At 41.9% G+C, this 22066-nt stretch overlaps 1 protein-coding gene across 1 annotated transcript in view; it reads right to left on the bottom strand.

Moving 5' to 3' along the window:
* The window catches only part of LOC126474512 (acetylcholinesterase-like), a 74562-nt gene extending 56836 nt beyond the window's left edge, over window positions 1-17726 (bottom strand). The window contains exons 1-2 of the mRNA XM_050101983.1: window positions 17650-17726; window positions 7076-7210 (exon numbers count right to left, since the gene is read on the bottom strand). Coding sequence (XP_049957940.1) covers window positions 7076-7210; window positions 17650-17715 — 201 coding nt within the window. The 5' untranslated portion in view covers window positions 17716-17726. The remainder of the gene's footprint in view (window positions 1-7075; window positions 7211-17649) is intronic.
* Between the last annotated feature and the right edge of the window lie 4340 nt (window positions 17727-22066).

The raw sequence follows: 22066 nt of genomic DNA, 5'->3' as shown, positions 1-22066 counted from the left end.
AACAGCCCTGCTTCCTAGGTGACATCATGTGGGTGGCATAATTGGCCTGTTTTTGAATTTCCCAACAAAATTTGAATTTTCCGCCATTTTATACAATGGAGAAATTGACCTTTGTCAGAAATCTCGTAACATTGCATGATGTTGTGGGGGAAGGCAGAGGTAGAGAGGGGAGGGGATGAGGGATATCTGGCAACAATGCACTATGAATGGGCAACCCCTTGTATAGCCACTGAGATGCAGTTTTTATGATTGTACAAGTATTAAGAGACGCCCAGTGTTAGGGACATTAAATACAGATTTTGATCACTACGGGACAAACATGGAGTGCAACTATTTGAATGTGAATGGGTCATAGAAAGACAGTGTAAGACCTTTTTGTGTGGGCTACTGCCAGTTTTATGGAAGAAATTTGGGTACAGTTGAGATTTGCGTCTTTTAAGTCGGGAGAAACGTAACGTATTCGTCTCTGGATGTCATGTCACCAATATAATATGGTCGTTATGAAGGGATCTAGCCTCTACAGAACCCTGGCTGCCCCCCTCTAGACACTCTCTCTTCAGTGTAAGACAAGCAGCTGATCGACCCCTGAATAAGTGGCTCCGCCACCACCTGTGGGGCACACTTGCCCACACTGCCGCTATTGTGTGCCAGTGGAACAAAAATCTTTGGAGCACAGTGAACGGTCTCGCCTATTCAGAAGTGTTGAAGGGGCACAGATCCACATTATCAGACTGCCAAAAAGGAGACGTTATCAAATGCAGGGACAGAGTAGACAGCTGGACACTCCCAGAGGATGTGGCCGCCGATGTCAGATATGTGACGTACATTTTGCCAAGGGAAGAAAAGCTTGTTAGAAATACTTTCAAAGTCTGTAAGTGGCTTCTTGCTGAGGGAATAGTGGGAGCAAAAGCGGACCCACTACATTCCTGCCGCCGGACTTTGGCAGACGGGGCACGACGACCAAAGAACATCCATCCAATGCCTTCATACTGCCACAAGACGCAGCTTGCCTGCTCGAGGACGCCTCCAGTCTCTCCGGGAGTAGCTCAACTATTGCCTGCTTGAAAGCCTTCTCATTCATGTGAGGCTCTCATATCATAGCAACAACACTGGAAGCCCTGCTACAACCACGAGAAATTTGTTGCTGATGGGCAAATCATTATTTCCTTTTTACTTAGCAATTTATAAATAGTACTTGGAGAGCCTTAGTCGAAAAGCACTTTTGTTTATAAAAATAAATGTTTGTGACTAATTCCATTTACAGTCTTGTGGCTGTCGCTCCTAACTGCGTAATTTTCAGATTTTTAGAGCTTTTTAAGATATTGTGATTCATGCTGTTTAACATGCAAATGCCGTACATAAGTGCAGTTTAAGGTACTGTGTTACATTTTGTTTCATACTCAAATCCTGAACTCAAAGTACACTCAATATATTGCATAAAATTTCGATCACTGCAAGTTATAATGTTCCTCTGTGAGCAGTGCCCTTAAGCAAGGTACCAGGTTCCAAACGTCCATTGATTTCAGTTCCCTTTGCAACGTTTGCTCGATGTCAAGATGTAACATTCGTCTCCGGAACCTGTCAATTAGGATATTTTCAGGACCGTATTCAATTCTGCAGCTGATACAGTATTCCTTGCAGACCTGTTGAACCACCAAGAAATCCATCAACTTTATACCCGTGGTGTTCAGGGAGAAGTCCATACTCGGCAGCTCCTTTCCGTCACTCTGCCTCTTTCTCCACTTTCACTCTTCTCACCGGCCTGATCTTACACAACCAACTGTCACGTAGCCACCCACTTGATTCTCACGACTTTCGTGACCTGTGGACGTTCACATGAACGGCTGGTACAACTTATACGCCATCTACAATGCTGTAGACCGAAAAATGTCCCTTTTTAAAGTTTTTCACCGTGCTGCTAGTGCAGAACGTCAGTCGCAGTGACGGTAAAATGGGAAAAACATTAATTCGGATGGTTGGTGGCAACTTAAACTTTCCTGTGAAATAATCAGTCAGTCGTCAGTCACAAAACTTGTCATCCCACCTACCTAAATATACGTTTCCAAGGAACGTAAATAGTTTACTGGAATTATTACTTGCAACAAATCCATGCCGCTCGCCATCAAAGAGTGAGTTCATACCGACACATGTTGTTTCAGATGTTACATTTATCATCATCGTCTTCAAGGATTGGGTCTTTTGGAATGTTTCGCCTCAGAGCTATTCATGGCATCTGTTTTAAGAAACGTCCTACGTATCTCGCCGGTTGGGCTACATTGTACTGCCGCTTTAGTTATGCATTCGTTAGACATATGGTCTTCTCAGTTCGGTCGGTCTTTTTCAGTTGTAGCTGTAATAGGTTCAACTTTTAGTTCTCTAATATCATCATTTCTCTAGAGGTCCAACAATGAATATCCGCTACGAAGTGGAGGAATTTTATCGTTGATGATTCGATTCGTCGTAGTTAATCACATGTTCCTTTTCAACATTTCTAGCATACAGCATCAAACTAACGAACAATATTACTTTGTAGAGTTTAAATAATGTTTCCTTCAAATGGTTCAAATGGCTCTGAGCACTATGGGACTTAACATCTGAGGTCATCAGTCCCCTAGAACTTAGAACTACTTAAACCTAAGTAACCTAAGGACATCACACACATACATGCCTGAGGCAGGATTCGAACCTGCGACCGTAGCGGTCACGCGGTTCCAGACTGAAGCACCTAGAACCGCTCTGCCACAACGGCCGGCATAATTTCTTTGATTATCAAAATAGAAAACTGACATTATCACACATTTGTGCATGAAACTCTGAGAACAAATTTGGCATTTCAGTGACACCAGCTTGATGTATTTGATAGCATCGTTTCACCCACTTGCTTTTGAGAGTTTGTGCTAACAGTTGTTAACAAAGTGGTCTCTCTGCAGTTACAACCAGTTCGTGATTCCCTGAACATCGCCAGACCCGAGTAATTCATTAGCAGTAGCCTCATGGAAAGCATTGATACCAATTTTTCGTTTTGTAATCTGAACACACAAAGTACCATCATTTGCAAAAGTGCTATTGAATAATCATTCAAAGGCGCTTTACGGTACCACTTCAGTGACTTCCTCAAGCATGAGCTTGACTGCAATGCACGCCACTTACGGATACCCACCTTTTGCTGCTGTTCGCACCCGCCATTTCCCCTTCCTCCATTATTTTTTCTGATAATAGTTTTTGGATTACCCATTCTGTTCCCGCGGAGTGTTCCCACTAGATGAGAAGTGTATAAGGTATCCTCAAAGAATGTCCTCCCAGAATTCAGAAGCGATTCCATTAACTCTAAAACATTTATTGTTATGTTTATAACATTAACTTCTTTTCCACGGTACATTTTGACATTGCAAGCACACTGTGTGATCAAAAGTATCAGGAAACCCCCCAAAACATACGCTTTTCATATTAGGTGCATTGTGCTGCCACCTACTGCCAGGTACTCCATATCAACGACCTCAGCAGTCATTAAACATCGTGAGAGAGCAGAATGTGTCTATCCGCGGAGCTCACGGACTCCGAACGTGGTCAGTTAATTGGGAGTCAGTTGCCATACGTCTGTACGCGAGATTTCCACACTCCTAAACATCCCTAGATGTGAATATACACGTACAGCACAAAAGCGTACATGTCGACATCGTCTGTTCACTGACAGAGACCGCCGACAGTTAAAGAGGGTCCTAATTTGTAATAGGCAGACATCTATCCATAGCATCACAAAGGAATTCGAAACTACATCAGGATCCACTGCAAGTACTACGACAGTTAGACGGGAGGTGAGAAACATGGCCGAGGGCTTGCTCATAAGCCACACATAGCGCCGATAAATGTCAAACGACGCCTCGTTTGATGTAAGGAGCGCAAACATAGGACGACTGAACAGTGGAGTGACGAATCACGGTACACAATGTGACGAACCGATGGCAGGGTGTGGGTATGGCGAATGCCCGGTGAACGTCATCTGCCAGCATGTGTAGTGCCAACAGTAAAATTTAGAGGCGATGGTGTTTTGGTGTGGTCGTGTTTTTCATGGAGAGGTCATGCACCCCGTGTTGTTTTGCGTGGCACTATCACAGCACAGGCCTACATTAATGTTTTAAGCACCTTCTTGCTTCCCACTGTTGAAGAGCAATTCGGCGATGGCGACTGCATCTTTCGACACCATCGAGCATCTGTTCATAATGCACGACCTGTGGCGGAGTGGTCACAGTATCATTCCTGTAATGAACTGGCCTGCACAGAGTCCTGACCTGGATCCTATAGAACACCTTTGGGATGTTTAGGAACACCGACTTGTTGTCAGGCCTCACCAACCGACATTGATACATCTCCTTAGAGCAGCACTCCGTGAAGAAAGGGCTGCCATTCCCCAAGAAACCGCCCAGCAACTGTACGAGAAGGAGTGGCCACGCGGTTTGATGCGCAGAGTCATGGATTGCGCAGCCCCATCCCGCCGGAGCTTCGAGTCCTTCCTCGGGCATGGGTCTGTGTGTTGTTCTTAGGATAAGTGAGTTTAAGTTAATTTATGTAGTGTGTAGGTTTAGGAAGCGATGACCTCAGCAGTTTGGTCCCTTAGGAATTCACACACACACACACACACACACACACACACACACACACACACCTGCTTGAGCGTATGCCTGCGAGAGTGGAAACTCTCATCAAGGCTGAGGGTGGGCCAACACCATACTGAATTCCAGCATTACGGATGGAGGGCGTCTCGAACTTGTCAGACATTTTCAGGCAGGTGTCTGGGTACTATTGATCACGTAGTGTATATCCGCCTACAGCACCCACTTTGGATAATTTATGTCCGTATTTAAAACGTTTTCCAGAAACGAATTGGCGAAAGCATAAATTTCCACGAAATGAAACCATTGTTTCATCGGTACAAACTCCTTCACCCGGAGTGAAAGCTTCTTTGAAGTCTTTGTTCAGACGATTCACAAGCTTCGTCATTTTGAAAATCTTGTCATATTCATCTATATTTTCACTGTCGCAAAAATGTACAACGAAGTAGCAAATCCAACATCACTGGAGAGCCAAAGAAACTGGTACACTTGCTTAATATCGTGTACGGCCCCGCGAGCACACGGAAGTGCCGCAACACGACGTGGCATGGACTCGACTAGCGTCTAAAGTAGCAATGAAGGGAATTCACGTCCTGAATCCTGCAGGGCTGTCCATAAACCCTTAAGAGTATCAGTGAGTGGAGATCTCTTCTGAACAGCACGCTGCAAGGCATCTCAGATATGCTCAATTATGTTCATGCCTGGGGAGTTTGCTGTCCAGTGGAAGTGTTCAAACTCAGAAGAGTGTTCCTGGAGCCACTCTGCAGCAATTCTGGACGTGTAGGGGTGTCGCATTGTCGTGCTGGAATTGCCCAAGTCCGTCGGAATGCACAATAGACAATAGATGCAGGTGATAAGACAGGATGCTTATGTACGTGTCACCTGTCACAGTCACACCTAGATGTGTCAGGAGTCCCATATCACTCCAGCTGCACACGCCCCACACCACTACAGAGCCTCCACCAGCTTGAACCGTCCACTGCTGACATGCAGGATCCATGGATTCATGAGGTTGTCTCCATGCCCGTGCACGTCTATACGGTCGCTACAAATCAGGCAACATGTTTCCAGTCACCAACATCCAATGTCTTGAAGACGGTGGTAATGTCTCTGCAGTTGTTCCAGTAACAATCTTTTGTTCAGCTTAACGGTTTGTTTCCTTCACAATGAAATTGCATACTTCTTCATCAAGAAAAAAATTGTAAGCGTCAATGAGACGAATATTTGCTGGTAGATTAACCAAGAGTGCATTGCCCAATCCACAGTTACCAGAAATAACAAAACAGTTTACTTTCCCCTGCGCGTCAGACCACTTTATTCGTGAAGTAGGGAGCCCACCAGTACAAGGTATCTCTGTAGGTGACAGCTCACTTTTGCTGTTATGGTCAGTGGAAGATGAACTTCGTTTTCCCAACTTATGGTCGTATCATTCGTAACTTGCATGTGTATGTTTTGTTTCTTTAATGGAATTACTTCATCTTCACTACTACTCTAGCACCAGGAACGAGGGCGATTGTCTTCGTGGGAATTAATGCCACTTCCGAACAGTGACTCATCAGTTAAGCTCGATACCTTCAATCATTTTTGGATCTGTGGTCTTGTGAATCCATTTTTACCAAAAACCACAAAGTCTTATTGAAAACAAGGACTACGCAACGCCAACCATGTAATCGAAACGCCATTGCCAGCAAGGATCACATACAGGTGCTATATATCGTAACCAGGTAACAACTGCCTGTCATCCAGTACTGCACTACAAAACCATCAAAGAACTTTTGCCGCTGGCCGGTAGAAAGTGGCGCCCATTTGTTTTCAGCACAACTCTGTAATATATGCATCACAGGCAAATACTCACGAGTCCTCACGTGATCGCTTATGATGCACACGGCGAAAACTGAAAAATCAGTGTACATCATATAGGCGTATACCGCACATGGCGGTGAAAGTGTAAGTGATTCACATAGATTTTTTCTACTCTACCTTGTTAAACGCCTTTTCAAACAGAACGTAGTAAGCTGGCAAGCTAAACACCCTTCTTTTCACGGTTATTTGTGCCAAAGTGAAAAGTAAGGCCGAACGTGATGTACCTTTCCTAAAACCATGTTATACCTCCAACATACGTGCTTCCACTATTGGTACTAAGGTCTTATTTATAAGTTTAGCCTACTGTTTGCAGCATGAACTTTGTAGAGTTATTTCTCGGTAATTTTGGCATTTTAATTTATCGCCTTTCTTGCAAATAGGGTATATCAAAGATTCATTCCATTCGTGTGCCATACGTCCACTGAACAAGCAAACATTCATAAAGTGTTACATTTATTTGACTATCAACCAGTTTACTGTAACTTGCTCACTGGATACATTCACAGCTCTCCGTGAACCGATCTGAGAGAAAGTAATCTCACTGTAAGCGAGCTTTTAATAATAATAATAATGATACAAGGGCTGTCCGTCTGTCCACTCACCTCGAAGCGCAGGTCTCCGACCGGCGGCTCGGCGTACGGAATGCCCAGGAAGGCGGAGTACGTCGTGTTGTAGGCGCTCGTGGCTGTGCTGCCTCTCAGTACGCCCTCCCGCACGGCCACCAGCACCTCGTCACACTGTCGGAGCGTTGTTATATTTGAGTAAGCGAACGTTCAAAAATTCGAAATACAAAACCTAAAATATGTGGATGCTTCAAATATGAACAACTGTTTCATTGGTGGACAATTCTCCGCACCTTTTAGAGAAGTACTTGTTTGTAAACAAAACGCTTTATGCTAACATTGCAGTACGAGAAAGACGATTAGTTCGTTGACCACCACGTTTGCTTTACTGGTTTGTATTATTATTTTGTCTTTGGTTCTTTAGCTGTGCAGAGTTCTTTTGCAGCATTTTCCAAATTTCTTTCCTCCATTACATAAGTACTGTTGCTAAACATTTTGTGTTATATTTTTATGTGTATTGCTTGTATATACTGCGTATTCTGCCTGCCAACTATACACCGAAAACATTAACAGTGTGAAGCAGTACTCCTTTCGTGATTTGTGTTCAGCAGATTTAAATGTTGCTCATTTACTTGTTTGTTTACTGGTATTTCCACAAGTTTACGTGTCGAATATCTTTTGCTGTAGTAAATACGGTAACGAGGTTGCATCTCTATCTAATAATTTAACTTAAATACAGATGATCGTGAAAAACACTACTCTTAGTGGAATGTGCATTACTGATGTGTATACGTTACAAATCAGTGGAATGTAGTCTACGTAATTTATAACCTACGATGATGTAAAGTGTTTTATTACCGGTATGTTAGGTCGAAATGCGAGTATTACGGAAATGCTTCGCGAACTCTAATGGAACTCCCTTGAGGAAAGGCGATGTTCTTTTGGTAAAACATAGAGAATGCTTGGAGGATAGCATACGTAGTGTTTTGTAGTTCAAGTAAAATCGTTTACCCTTTGCTAAATTACTTTTACTCAGTATAGCGCATTGGGAGGCACTGAAACAAGATCCTGTACTTCATGCAAAGGGTTCTACAGCGTGATTCAAAAAGGTTCATCCAGATTCACAAGACTATGCCTTTTACATGCACAAGGACAGAAACTTGGGATGAATTTTAACTTGTTCATAGTACTATAAAGTTTTTATTTGTCGGAGAACCATCCGATTTTACAAGGATATACAAATTGTCTCTCCTAACAGCCGTCAGAGCCATTTTCTCTGGTGTTTCAACAGATGCTTGTAATTTTGTTTTTGCAACGTCTTGCTGGAGTCAGCCCAAACAAGTTAGCCTAGCGCAATATTCGTTTTACCGATATGTGTTAAGAGGGATAATAAAACATGTGGAGTAACAAGTAGTTACAGCTGTGCCCTCGCTCGCGCTGACTGATACCGCCGTGCGAAAGTGCGCTTCTCAGTCGCCGCTGGAAAACTGATTATTCTTCATGTTATATTGTTCCTGTTAATAGATATCGGTAAAATGAATATCACATAAGAATAACGTGGTAGCGCCCTATCAAATGGACATATAATATTGCGACTTATAAATCATTTTGTTTGTAAAGGGGAAACAAACCCAAGCATTCTGTCACCGCTAAGCGTTGTATGAAAAATGAGATGAGCAGAATTTGTTTGGGCTGACACCTGAACACGTCCGGAAGAAGAGACACCACGCATTCACATAACTTATTAGCCTAGATGGGCAATAAATCTACTACCGTCAGAGAGGATACGCAGTTACGCCCATCCTCTTGCTGGCATCTCAAGTTAGCGAGCATGGAGGACATGGACGGAGAGTTCTGATAGTTGGCACTAGTTGGCAATGTGGGTCGGCCTGGAGGAGTACCTAAATAGTCCTCCCAGTTCCGATAAACACTGTGTCTGAGCACCGCATTGTTTAACGTACGTGCCTAGTAAACAGGAGATCCCTGGTCCGAATCCAAGTACAGCACACATTTTCACTTTTCTCCGCCCACTCCGTAAAAAGTCCCGATGCAGCTATCATTAACAGTCCCTTGCATTTCCTTTCTCCCCTCTCCAACTTGAACTTACGTACTGTATTTTACTTGCATGCGCATACCCCACTTACACTCCTGGAAATTGAAATAAGAACACCGTGAATTCATTGTCCCAGGAAGGGGAAACTTTATTGACACATTCCTGGGGTCAGATACATCACATGATCACACTGACAGAACCACAGGCACATAGACACAGGCAACAGAGCATGCACAATGTCGGCACTAATACAGTGTATATCCACCTTTCGCAGCAATGCAGGCTGCTATTCTCCCATGGAGACGATCGTAGAGATGCTGGATGTAGTCCTGTGGAACGGCTTGCCATGCCATTTCCACCTGGCGCCTCAGTTGGACCAGCGTTCGTGCTGGACGTGCAGACCGCGTGAGACGACGCTTCATCCAGTCCCAAACATGCTCAATGGGGGACAGATCCGGAGATCTTGCTGGCCAGGGTAGTTGCCTTACACCTTCTAGAGCACGTTGGGTGGCACGGGATACATGCGGACGTGCATTGTCCTGTTGGAACAGCAAGTTCCCTTTCCGGTCTAGGAATGGTAGAACGATGGGTTCGATGACGGTTTGGATGTACCATGCACTATTCAGTGTCCCCTCGACGATCACCAGTAGTGTACGGCCAGTGTAGGAGATCGCTCCCCACACCATGATGCCGGGTGTTGGCCCTGTGTGCCTCGGTCGTATGCAGTCCTGATTGTGGCGCTCACCTGCACGGCGCCAAACACGCATACGACCATCATTGGCACCAAGGCAGAAGCGACTCTCATCGCTGAAGACGACACGTCTCCATTCGTCCCTCCATTCACGCCTGTCGCGACACCACTGGAAGCGGGCTGCACGATGTTGGGGCGTGAGCGGAAGACGGCCTAACGGTGTGCGGGACCGTAGCCCAGCTTCATGGAGACGTTTGCGAATGGTCCTCGCCGATACCCCAGGAGCAACAGTGTCCCTAATTTGCTGGGAAGTGGCGGTGCGGTCCCCTACGGCACTGCGTAGGATCCTACGGTCTTGGCGTGCATCCGTGCGTCGCTGCGGTCCGGTCCCAGGTCGACGGGCACGTGCACCTTCCGCCGACCACTGGCGACAACATCGATGTACTGTGGAGACCTCACGCCCCACGTGTTGAGCAATTCGGCGGTACGTCCACCCGGCCTCCCGCATGCCCACTATACGCCCTCGCTCAAAGTCCGTCAACTGCACATACGGTTCACGTCCACGCTGTCGCGGCATGCTACCAGTGTTAAAGACTGCGATGGAGCTCCGTATGCCTCGGCAAACTGGCTGACACTGACGGCGGTGGTGTACAAATGCTGCGCAGCTAGCGCCATTCGACGGCCAACACCGCGGTTCCTGGTGTGTCCGCTGTGCCGTGCGTGTGATCATTGCTTGTACAGCCCTCTCGCAGTGTCCGGAGCAAGTATGGTGGGTCTGACACACCGGTGTCAATGTGTTCTTTTTTCCATTTCCAGGAGTGTAGATACATTTTACAAATACGTTTAAAACCAAAGGTCTCATTCCACTTTCACATATGTTCAATGTCCTTCCATGGACCACACGACAAAACATCCAGACGGTAGTCCAAAGTAATTGGAAGGGGGGCCACGTAGACAGAAACTCACGCGAAAACCATCCCAAAAAGAAATCACGTACCGTGAGGTCACATAACAATGGAGGCCAACGGTGCAATGTGAGATCCGTACACCGGTCACGGTCCACCCATCATTCAGGCAGCTCATTGTTAAGAAATGCTGTTAGATGCAGCTGCCAGTGTGGTGGTGCTGTAACCTTTTCGACATGTTCTCATATCTGAGGAAGATGCCAGGTGTACATCGATCTGTTTTCCATCCATCAGTTTTCTTCGGAAAATGGTCGTAAAACTACGCAGCTCTGAGACTCGAGCTCGACCTTGCTGTGTTATCCATATTTTAAAATTGTAACAGTTCGCGTTCGCTGTTGCCTTATCACTGAACACTAGACTTGAAATGACATTTCTGTTTTCTATCTCCACACTCTTAATGACACTAAACTCTACACATTGTTACCACATGCATGAAGGAATTATTGCGTTGGCGTCATTGTTTGAAAAGCAAACAACGTAAAAAAAAATGCTTCCGACATCTCCACGAGGAATCGCTAACTCCCGCCTAGCACGACGAGTTTATTTACGAGCACTACACGCAAAACTCCATTCAGTGTTGCAAACAACATTCTGGGGAGGGTAAACACAGATTTGAGACATTGTTAATATCGATGAATAGAATCTTCAGTCAATAACAATTTAAATTTCGTAAAAATTACAACAATTAAAAAAGTCAGAAATTATGAGGTCTGTCGAAAAGCTGCAAAAATCTATAAGGAACCTTATTCACAACTACCCGTTTCACGTCAGTATAGAGTAGGGTGACCAAACGTCCCGGAAAACCGGGATTGTCCCGGTTTTCATCCCTATGTTCCGGTGCCCATAAACTTTCTCAAATTTTTGTGATTTCGCTACGTTAGAGGAAATACAACACAATAAATTAATATATTTTAGCTTATTTGTCTAAAACCTACATTGTCCCATACTAATAATCACAGTATCAGTATTGATACACTCTGGCAATAATTTACTTTGAGCGGTACTTTGGCCAACAAGTAGTAAGTTGCATTATTGTAACACAACTATGAAACATTCCGAGTGTCGCGCCACTTACTCACACGCTCATTGTCAGAACAGTGTAGTAGTTGATGTTTTGTCAGACAAAATGCAATAGTTTTTTCTCATATTAGTGGTATTATTGCTGCAGTACTGTGAAACGTAATGCCGAAACGTGTATGCAAGTTCACTGACTGTTATTCCAAGGAATGGAATTTCATTAAGAACGGTCGTTTTGATTACGAAGCAGAGTGTTCAGTATGTAACTGTTTTGTTAGTATAAGTCATGGTGGACGTTCCGACGTAGTTGATGACATCAGGTCAAAGAAACACATTAACAGATACACTGCACCGAGCTGCAGTAAAACTCTACTTATTTTGTGAAACATCAGTCAAGTGAAAAGACGAAAGTTGGAGCAGCCGAGCTTACACTAGCCCACCACACGGTAAAACATCACCAAACTTATAGATCTAGTGATTGTACTAATAAGCTTAACAGCATTATGTCTGATGATTCTTCCATTGCAAAAAAGTTTAGTTCAGCAAGAACTAAAGTGTCAGCCTTAGTGAAAGGAGTTATAACTCCCCAGAGTGTATAGGAAAGCCTTGAATACATCAAAAATTCTTCTTTCTACGGGATACCCACTGATGCCAGCAATCATAAGGGTACTAAAATATTTCCGTTTGTTGTTCAGTTTTTCGATATTGATCAGGGAATTCAGACCAAACTTTTGAAGGTGAGTTCCCCACCTAATGAAACATCTGACGAAATTTCAAGAATTTGTATGAATACTATCGAAATGTTTGATCTTGAGAAAAATAAATGTGTGGCATTTTGTGGAGATAACACCAACACAAACTTTGGTGGTTTAAAAAGACAAGGCAAATGCAACGTATTTACCAAATAAAAGGCAACATTGCATGAAAACATTGAAGGCATAGGGTGCCCTGCACATGTTTTACACAATAGCGTGCAGACATCTGCTGACAGTTTAAGCTGTGATGTTGAAACTATCGTCATGAAGGTATACTCACACTTTTACATATATACTGTTAGAACAGAGAGGCTTAAGGAGTTCTGTGAGTATGTGGGAACTGAATGTATGAATGTAATGTATCACTCGAAAACTCGCTGGTTATCACTATTTCCAGTAGTTGAAAGAGTAATCCGCCTGTTTGAACCGCTAAAAGATATTTTCCTAAATGAAGACAAAGCCCCCAAAACATTGGTTCAGTTTTTCAGTAACCCTTTAAGTGAAACCTACTTATGGTTCATTCACAGTCAGCTTAGCACTTTGCAGCATGCGATAAAGGAAATTGAGGGAAGCACGAAAAGTGTAAATGATGTTTTGAAAAATACTCTGGAAACTGTTACTAAGAGGAGAGAACAGCAGTTCATTTCTTTTAATGTTAAATCTGTCCTTAAAAGAGCAAAAGTATTAGAAGCAGCGGAAAGGAAATTTAGAGAAGAAGTTAACAAGTCTTATGTCACTTGTGTAGAATATCTCAGCAAGTGGAGCGCCTCATATTTACCCTCATCGCCGGTGTTTGATTGGATGTTACTGAAGAGAGTTCCAAAATAGGGAAGTGTCGAAGAGACAGTTTTTTATTTGAAGAATAAAGAGATTGAAATCGATGATTCCATTCTCTTTGGTCAGTTCGGCATACTGACAAATTTTGTTGAAGAAATTCTTCACAAGTGGAATGATGAAAAAAAACACCATTGGAATGTCATGAGAAGTGAGTGAGTTTTTTTAAAAGCTGTGACTGTCGCAGCATTACTCTGAGTTGGTAATAATTGCAAGGTATTTATTTGCAATCCCAGCCCGTAATGCCAATGTGGAAAGAATATTTTGGTTCATGAATATCCAGTGGACTGATGAAAGAAACAGAATGGAGATGGACTCTCTTGAAGCAATCCTGCAGATCCTGTACAACTACAAAATGGATTGTGCCGAGTTTTATCACTGTGTCTCAAAGAACAAAGACATGATCAAGAAGGCCGGAGACAGTGAAAAATACTGTTTTCTCCAAGGACAATTCCATCTACAACTGCTCAGTAATATTAAAGCTCATGTTAATATTAATTGTTTAAAATTTGAATGGCTGTAAAATTTTGTAAAATCGTAATACATATCTTTATTACTGTATACGTTTATCAAATGTCATTAATTGTAGAGATAATCTAGATTATATCAATCTTTTGTTTCCTCTTATTAGTTATAATAATCGGGTTAGCAAAATGTATCAGCAAAACATTAATATTTAAAACTAAGAAACCTGGGTACATGTGGATTGAGGTGTCCATTGGCACCTGGGTAAATGTGCCACGGTTTTCACCGAAAATAATTTTGTCACCCCATGAACCATGGACCTTGCCGTTGGCGGGGAGGCTTGCGTGCCTCAGCGGTACAGATGTCTCGAGACCTGGAAGGTTTCAGATGGATTATATAATGCTAAGACAGAGATTTAGGAACCAGGTTTTAAATTGTAAGACATTTCCAGGGGCAGATGTGGACTCTGACCACAATCTATTTGTTATGAACTGTAGATTAAAACTGAAGAAACTGCAAAAAGGTGGGAATTTAAGGAGATGGGACCTGTATAAACTGAAAGAACCAGAGGTTGTACACAATTTCAGGGAGAGCATAAGGGAACAATTGACAGGAATGGAGGAAAGAAGTACAGTAGAAGAAGAACGGGTAGCTCTGAGGGATGAAGTAGTGAAGGCAGCAGAGGATCAAGTAGGTAAGAAGACGAGGGCTAGTAGAACTCCTTGGGTAACAGAAGAAATATTGAACTTAATTGATGAAAGGAGAAAATATAAAAATGCAGTAAATGAAGGAGGCAAAAAGGAATATAGACATCTCAAAAATGAAATCGACAGGAAGTGCAAAGTGGCTACGCAGGGATGGCTAGAGGACAAATGTAAGGATGTAGAGGCTTATCTCACTAGGGGTAAGACAGATACTGCCTACAGGAAAATTAAAGAGACCTTTGGAGAAAAGAGAACCACTTGTATGAATATCAAGAGCTCAGATGGAAACCCAGTTCTAAGCAAAGAAGGGAAAGCAGAAAGGTGGAAGAAGTATATAGAAAGTCTATACAAGGGCGATGTACTTGAGGACAATATTATGGAAATGGAAGAGGATGTAGATGAAGATGAAATGGGAGATACGATACTGCGTGAAGAGTTTGACAGAGCACTGAAAGACCTGAGTCGAAACAAGGCCCCGGGAGTAGACAACATTCCATTAGAACTACTGACGGCCTTGGGAGAGCCAGTCCTGACAAATCTCTACCATCTGGTGAGCAAGATGTATGAGACAGGTGAAATACCCTCAGACTTCAAGAAGAATATAATAATTCCAATCCCAAAGAAAGCAGGTGTTGACAGTTGTGAAAATTACCGAACTATCAGTTTAATAAGTCACAGCTGCAAAATACTAACACGAATTCTTTACAGACGAATGGAAAAATTAGCAGAAGCCGACCTGGGGGAATATTAGTTTCGATTCCGTAGAAATACTGGAACACGTGAGGCAATACTGACCTTACGACTTATCTTAGGTTAAGGAAAGGCAAACCTACGATCCTAGCATTAGTAGACTTAGAGAAAGCTTTTGACAATGTTAACTGGAATACTCTCTTTCAAATTCGAAAGGTGGCAGGGGTAAAATACAGGGAGCGAAAGGCTATTTACAATTTGTGCAAATACCAGATGGCAGTTATAAGAGTCGAGGGGCATGAAAGGGAGGCAGTGATTGGGAAGGGAGTGAGACAGGGTTGTAGCCTCTCCCCGATGTTATTCAATCTTTATATTGAGCAAGCAATAAGGGAAACAAAAGAGAAATTCGGAGTAGGTATTAAAATCCATGGAGAAGAAATAAAAACTTTGAGGTTCGCCGATGACATTTTAATTCCATCTGAGACAGCAAAGGACTTGGAAGAGCAGTTGAACGGAATGGACAGTGTCTTGAAGGGAGGATATAAGATGAACACCAACAAAAGCAAAACGAGGATAATGGAATGTGGTCGAATTAAGTCGGGTGATGCCGAGGGAATTAGATTAGGAAATGAGACACTTAAAGTAGTAAAGGAGTTTTTCTATTAGGGGAGCAAAATAACTGATGATGGTCGAAGTAGAGAAGATATAAAACGTAGACTGGCAATGGCAAGGAAAGCGTTTATGAAGAAAAGAAATTTGTTAACATCAAGTATAGATTTAAGTGTGAGGAAGTCGTTTCTGAAAGTATTTGTATAGAGTGTAGTCATGTATGGAAGTGAGACATGGACGATAAATAGTTTGGACAAGAAGAGAATAAAAGCTTTCGAAATGTGGTGCTACAGAAGACTGCTGAAGATTAGATGGGTAGATCACATAACTAATGATGAAGTATTGAATAGAGTTGGGGAGAAGAGGAGTACGTGATACAACTTGACAAAAAGAAGGGTCTGGTTAGTAGGACATGTCCTGAGGCATCAAGGGATCACAAATTTAGCATTGGAGGGCAGCGTGGAGGGTAAAAATCGTAGAGGGAGACCAAGAGATAAATACGCTAAGCAGATTCAAAAGGATGTGTGTTGCAGTAAGTACTGGGAGATGAAGAGGCTTGCACAGGATAGGGTAGCATTGAGAGCTGCATCAAACCAGTCTCAGGACTGAAGACCACAACAACAACAACAGTATAGACGCATCTTCAGGCTGATAATCGTTACATTTTCAAGAACTTTTTTGTTATTTACATCTGTAGAATGATTTTTACAGTAGATTTTCCCTTACATAAACAAACATATTCCTGAAACTACTGGTACCGTCGTCAAATTCTGTGACCTATAGTGACGTATTTGTGGCGAAACGCACGCCGCGCAGTTGTAACTTAATCGATCCTATGAGATGGACTAACCAAAACGCATTTTGTTACTTTATTATCAACATTTCGACACTACATACGTTGGGCAGTGAATGAGCTAGCGTGGGAGCTGTACAGGAATACCTCTTCCGACAACCACATAGATCAGCAACTTACAACCGGTACCAAGGGAAATAATTAGTTTCAATGATTAAAGATTTTTCTTAATCGTCAATCGTTTTATCTTGTGAAATATCATGAATCTTTTTAAACTCCCTCTATCTTAAATTTCGAGACCTTCCCTTCCTTTAGAGGTAATATATTACATTCTTACTCACACGCAAAGCTCAACGATGAGAGAAAAACGTTAGAGAAGGAACAAAAGATAGATTATAAACCACCGTTCAGAAGCCAGGATTAACCCTGGTGCCTGAACGCTGCGTCGTGATGCGTTTTGTACAGTATTCACGATTTAAAACTTAGTGGCAGAAACAGAGTACATTATTTCGCTACGTAAATGTTGGAGTGTACCGTGAGAAATTGACAAGTCAAAACATAATGAGATTTTGACGGGAAAAAGTCTATATTCTTTTACGAGAGATTACTATTGGTATTTTCTGGACAGAACAATACATCTTTTTAGAATAAAATGATTTGAAAGCCTAGTTTACAGCCTTCAGCGACGAAAATGATTGAGGCAAGGCGGATATCCACAGCGAGATCCCCAGTACATCCAAGGGGCTAACCTGATTGATAAAATGTTTAAGACTTGCCGATACGCATCAGACGCTTATTGATGCAGATCAGGAACGAGGGAATATAGTGAGACTAAAACTGTAACCTCGACTATCCACATAGGACTATGCAAAGTATTATAAACATTCATTTTACATTCAAAGATGCTACATATCTCAGTCTGCTTCTAAGAAAGCAGGTTGTTGCTTTTAAGGTAGATTCTTCTTAAATTTCTTTGCTGTATTTCAGCGTAAACATTGTCAAGGGTGAGATATCACTGAAGATAGGGCAGTATTTACCTTGACCGTGACCACCAACCAGAACAGCAGAAAGGCGCACTTGGGAGACATTCGGATTGCCTGCATGGCTGCCGTGCTCTGACATTCCCGTCTGCCTTACAACTGCAGCACGAGGTATTAGCCACGTCTCCAGTAAGCACATCACTGTTCCAAGGCTAGCTGGTTATCAGGCGGAAGGAGAAAGGGAAAACAGACAGCGTCCTTTGCACCTAGCTGTCGTATCTAAAATATCATATTCTAATCACCTACTTAATAAACAGTCTTCTGTGTTGAGTGGGTCTAATAAAGCAATAAACTGATTGAAGTGAGAGCTTTCATAGATAACAAAGTGGCAACTGGACTACGTAATTCTGCATGTTCTAAGTGTCTATATAGTTAGCACTGCGCAGCGAAAATTACACAGAGATAACACAAAGTAGTCATACGTGGAGTGTTTCCATAAACAAACTGCAGATTTTTGGGAAATAAAGAAGACAAATTTTCGACATTACTGAGTGTTACGTGAACCGTAGGCAGATAAGAGGAAGAAATGTGGTCTCTTGAAGAGAATGAAAATCGGACAACAAAAGGTGACAGTACTAAATATCCATTAATCAATGAATTGTAACTCGTTCTATATAGCCCAATTATAATATATCGAAGGAGTTTGCGTTAAGGCTATAAAAGGGAATCTCGAGTATATTCTGTGCGCTTTTTTGTAATTTATTTTTTTTTTTTTTATTCTGTTTATTTTCTGCAACGTACTTCAATTTCATTCCATTCGAGATTACGTTATTAATCACTCTTACTCATGAAGTATGTGTTGCATTTCCCTTTTCCTTTTAGATATTATTGTTGTTTCTTATTACGAAACAAACGTCTATTTATTCGATATTTATCAGAATTGATGAAATAAAGGCCATTTGTTATCGTTATTCATAGAAACCAAACCAGAAACACGCCTAAATTTCAGTCATAGAAAATTATTCTCTCACATTCAAACTTACAGAAGCTTTAACGTTAACAGTTGAGAGAAAATATATGCACAATATGCAAATAATGGAAGGTCGCGCCGTTATCTTCACACGCACGTACTGCGTTTGCATCTACGTTGTTTGTAAGATTGTGCTACACCTAGTGTAAGTACTTTGTGCATCGACACAGCGATTTATCAAGCCTCGATATTTTTGTTTAAACTGCTTATGATCCACGCCTGTCATGCCAATACAGAATTGATTATTTCAGGAGAGCCATACTAAACGCCACAGATAGGATTTCATACAAAAAGTAGTCCAAAATTACTGTGGTTTTTTTGTACGTATTTGTAGGGTAATAACGTACTTACATACTTTATAATATGAACTAAACAAAATTATTGGTTTTTTCATTAGATTCTTTATTTATTGACTACAATACTATGTATTATTCAAATGATGCCTCCTAGTCTTGTTCATCTGAGCAGTCTGTTTTTACTTGGGACTCCTCTTCTTCTTCATTTTCAGCCTGTGATACATGCCTAATCCGTCATGCACCTGAGAGCAGTAAATCTAATCTTTCTTTTGAGAAAGATTTCCTTGTTTCTTTTGGCTTCGGCCTCGTATCTTTTATTAATAGATCGGGTGTCATTAGTAGCGAGTTTATTATGTCTAACTGCAGGCCTCCTCTGATGCTTCTGATAAACTGCCTATGGGTAATATGCAATGACAGTTGAGGAAGACACCAAAATATTTTGTACATACGATGCCATTGATATAAGTATGTATTAACGGATATATGTGTGGCCATATATGGATATATATAAATCAACTTATTATTTCTGTCTTATGTCTACTAGCAATAGCTTCTAGAATGACACTGAAACGATAGATGAGTTGCTGATCTACACTTGTTTTTTCTGCTGAAGTTTCAGGGTCTGCAAAAAGTCTTCTACTGATGTTTCCATAGCCTTGCTTAGGAACATCTACAATTAATTTCAGTAGATTTCTAAACATTCATTGTGTGACTTTTTCCTCTTTTAGACAAGTTTCTTTTCCTCTTTGGAACGGATTTACCACTTCTTGTTGTCACGGTTCTTAGTCTTCGCTCATATTAGTACATTAATACTCCATTTGCGCAATTTCTCACACCTCCTTTAGCGAATAACACTCGAAGCGGTTTACAAGTTACCTCTACCACACACCTCTTACTATCCGACAATGTCCACTACACTGGAACGTTAAAGCATCAATAGGGCGATTTTAGGCAGTTTTATTGGTAACCACCCTGCAGTCTACCAAGGAGCTATATTGTATACAAAAGGGAAATAGATACTTGTGACTACCAAGCGTGGCCCAAAACTTCAGACGACTTACTCTGACGTTACCTCTGGTAATTAAGTCCAAAGCAGACACTCGTTGCGGCATAATTCATCTCACCACATTCGACGAGTCACGTTCAAAAATGTCGTCGCATTTCCTCTAACGCAACTCCCACTAAACGCAGAATGACCGTTGTGCTGTGTTTTGGGACTGGTTGTTTTCTAGTAGTTTTTGGGTAAATACCGTGCGGTATTTTTTGTGACCACTGAAGAGTCTAGTCTCGGATACTAGTGAATTCCACGTCATCGCCTGGCCTTACGCTTCAAATTACTGCCTTACCATAGTCTATCCAAGGCACATACTACTTGTGTCAACAAGATTACTCTCCTGAGAATGAGGTCGCTTATGCTAATCTCTACTGCACGTATTTGTTGCCTGTGACGCTCGTTGCTCTGGGAACGGCGAATTATGAATTGGTGGTGCAAGACAGCTTTCTATGTGCAGTGTGCCAAGTGTCACATCGTGGCCCCATACTGACATTGAATCACAAGTGAATCACTTGGCGAATTCCTAGCCCAACACCTCAGACAATGGCTCGCAGTTCATACACTACGACATACAGCACAATGCCACCTACCAGCCCAAAATCAACCCCTGTCCGATCCCATCTACTCGAAGGGTCTTCAAAACAGCAGCGTGAGAAGTTGTTCTCTACTAAACCCCTAAAAAACTACAAATTGAAACTGCCCGTACTATTCTGTCCTCTCAGTCATCTGCCCTCCATATTCATATCTCGTCGTCTTGTACCCAGATCTGATATACCACAAGAACTTGAGATCATGAAACACATCCCAAACCTCACAAAAAAATAAATCATATTCCGAAAATATTCTCCTAATTAAATCCGAAAACCCTAAATTCCAAACCGACTTCTTTCGCAAAATCTGCTGCTACCGGAAGAAAATGTATTGTATTTTTATTCGCATCGCCAATTTCGAAATTTTAAATCACGTTCTCAATCTTTTTGCAGATCTTTTCGTCGCACGGTAAAAAATTTGTCGTCACAATAACGGTGATTCTGTTTTTCATAGTAATGGCAGTCTTTACAACCTGTGTAGAAACGGACTTCATTTCCATTATTTTATGATGTGTGAAAATGGAAACACTTAACAGTTTCAGTGTTGCTCTCGTAAACGTCATAAAAATCAGTTCTCTACTACGTGCAAAATTTTCTAATATTTAAGTCACTATTACTCGTACAGCAAGCGGGAAATATACACTGTAGTTAAGTATTCTACGGTTACTTGTGAATCGAGCACCAAATGAAATGAGAGAATAAATACTTATTCGAAGAAAATATCACCACTATGTAACACTGCTAACATATAAACGCCTGTTAGCAAGTGGGATACTTATTTCAGTGTTTCTTAAGATATGCAGAGTGTAACGGTACCCGTATTTTTATTGGCGACCGAGGACAGTTTACTGAACACCATTACATAATTATTTACTTCATTTGCGCACTAATAATTATATTTTTAGGAATAGTATGTCTTTAGGTTAATTAGCATCTCGAAGTACACGTGACAAGACCAAGCCATTAACTCTTGTTGCCCCTGACGGCACCCCAGACTTTGAAGTGTGGACATGTGGATGCAAAACATTTAGTCCGTACTGCAGGCGTAGACCATTTAGTGGCACACTTAGGACTGTGTAGAAAAGATCAGGTAGTGAAATATGTGATGTGTTTGTGGGAAGATTGTTTGACACAGAGAAAAAACAATTAGCACACTTATCTAAGGTACTATATATCCATTATATCCTCTATATTCACAATATGTACGTGGTTGCATAATGTCAGCTTATCTTCTGATCGTCGTGAAATGAGTACTGATGCAATTGACCTTTCCAGGTTTGAGAGGATAATTAGTTTACCAGGTGTAGCTCGTTGATAAGATAAACTTAAAAGGCAATCATTATATTAACTAGACAGAAACATCGATGCCATGTCCCCGACTAAGGAAGATCTTTAGGCAGCTACTACATATTTTTCTTTCATCTGTATCTACATCGACGTGCCTACTTTGCAATTCACACATAAGCGCGTAGGAGGGAGTACTTCGAACCACCTTCAAACTAGT

The sequence above is a fragment of the Schistocerca serialis genome, chromosome 4, assembly GCF_023864345.2.
Source record: "Schistocerca serialis cubense isolate TAMUIC-IGC-003099 chromosome 4, iqSchSeri2.2, whole genome shotgun sequence".
Classification (NCBI taxonomy): domain Eukaryota; kingdom Metazoa; phylum Arthropoda; class Insecta; order Orthoptera; family Acrididae; genus Schistocerca; species Schistocerca serialis.
The sequence above is the reverse complement of the archived record's forward strand: the minus strand, read 5'-3'. Positions and strand labels throughout refer to the sequence as shown.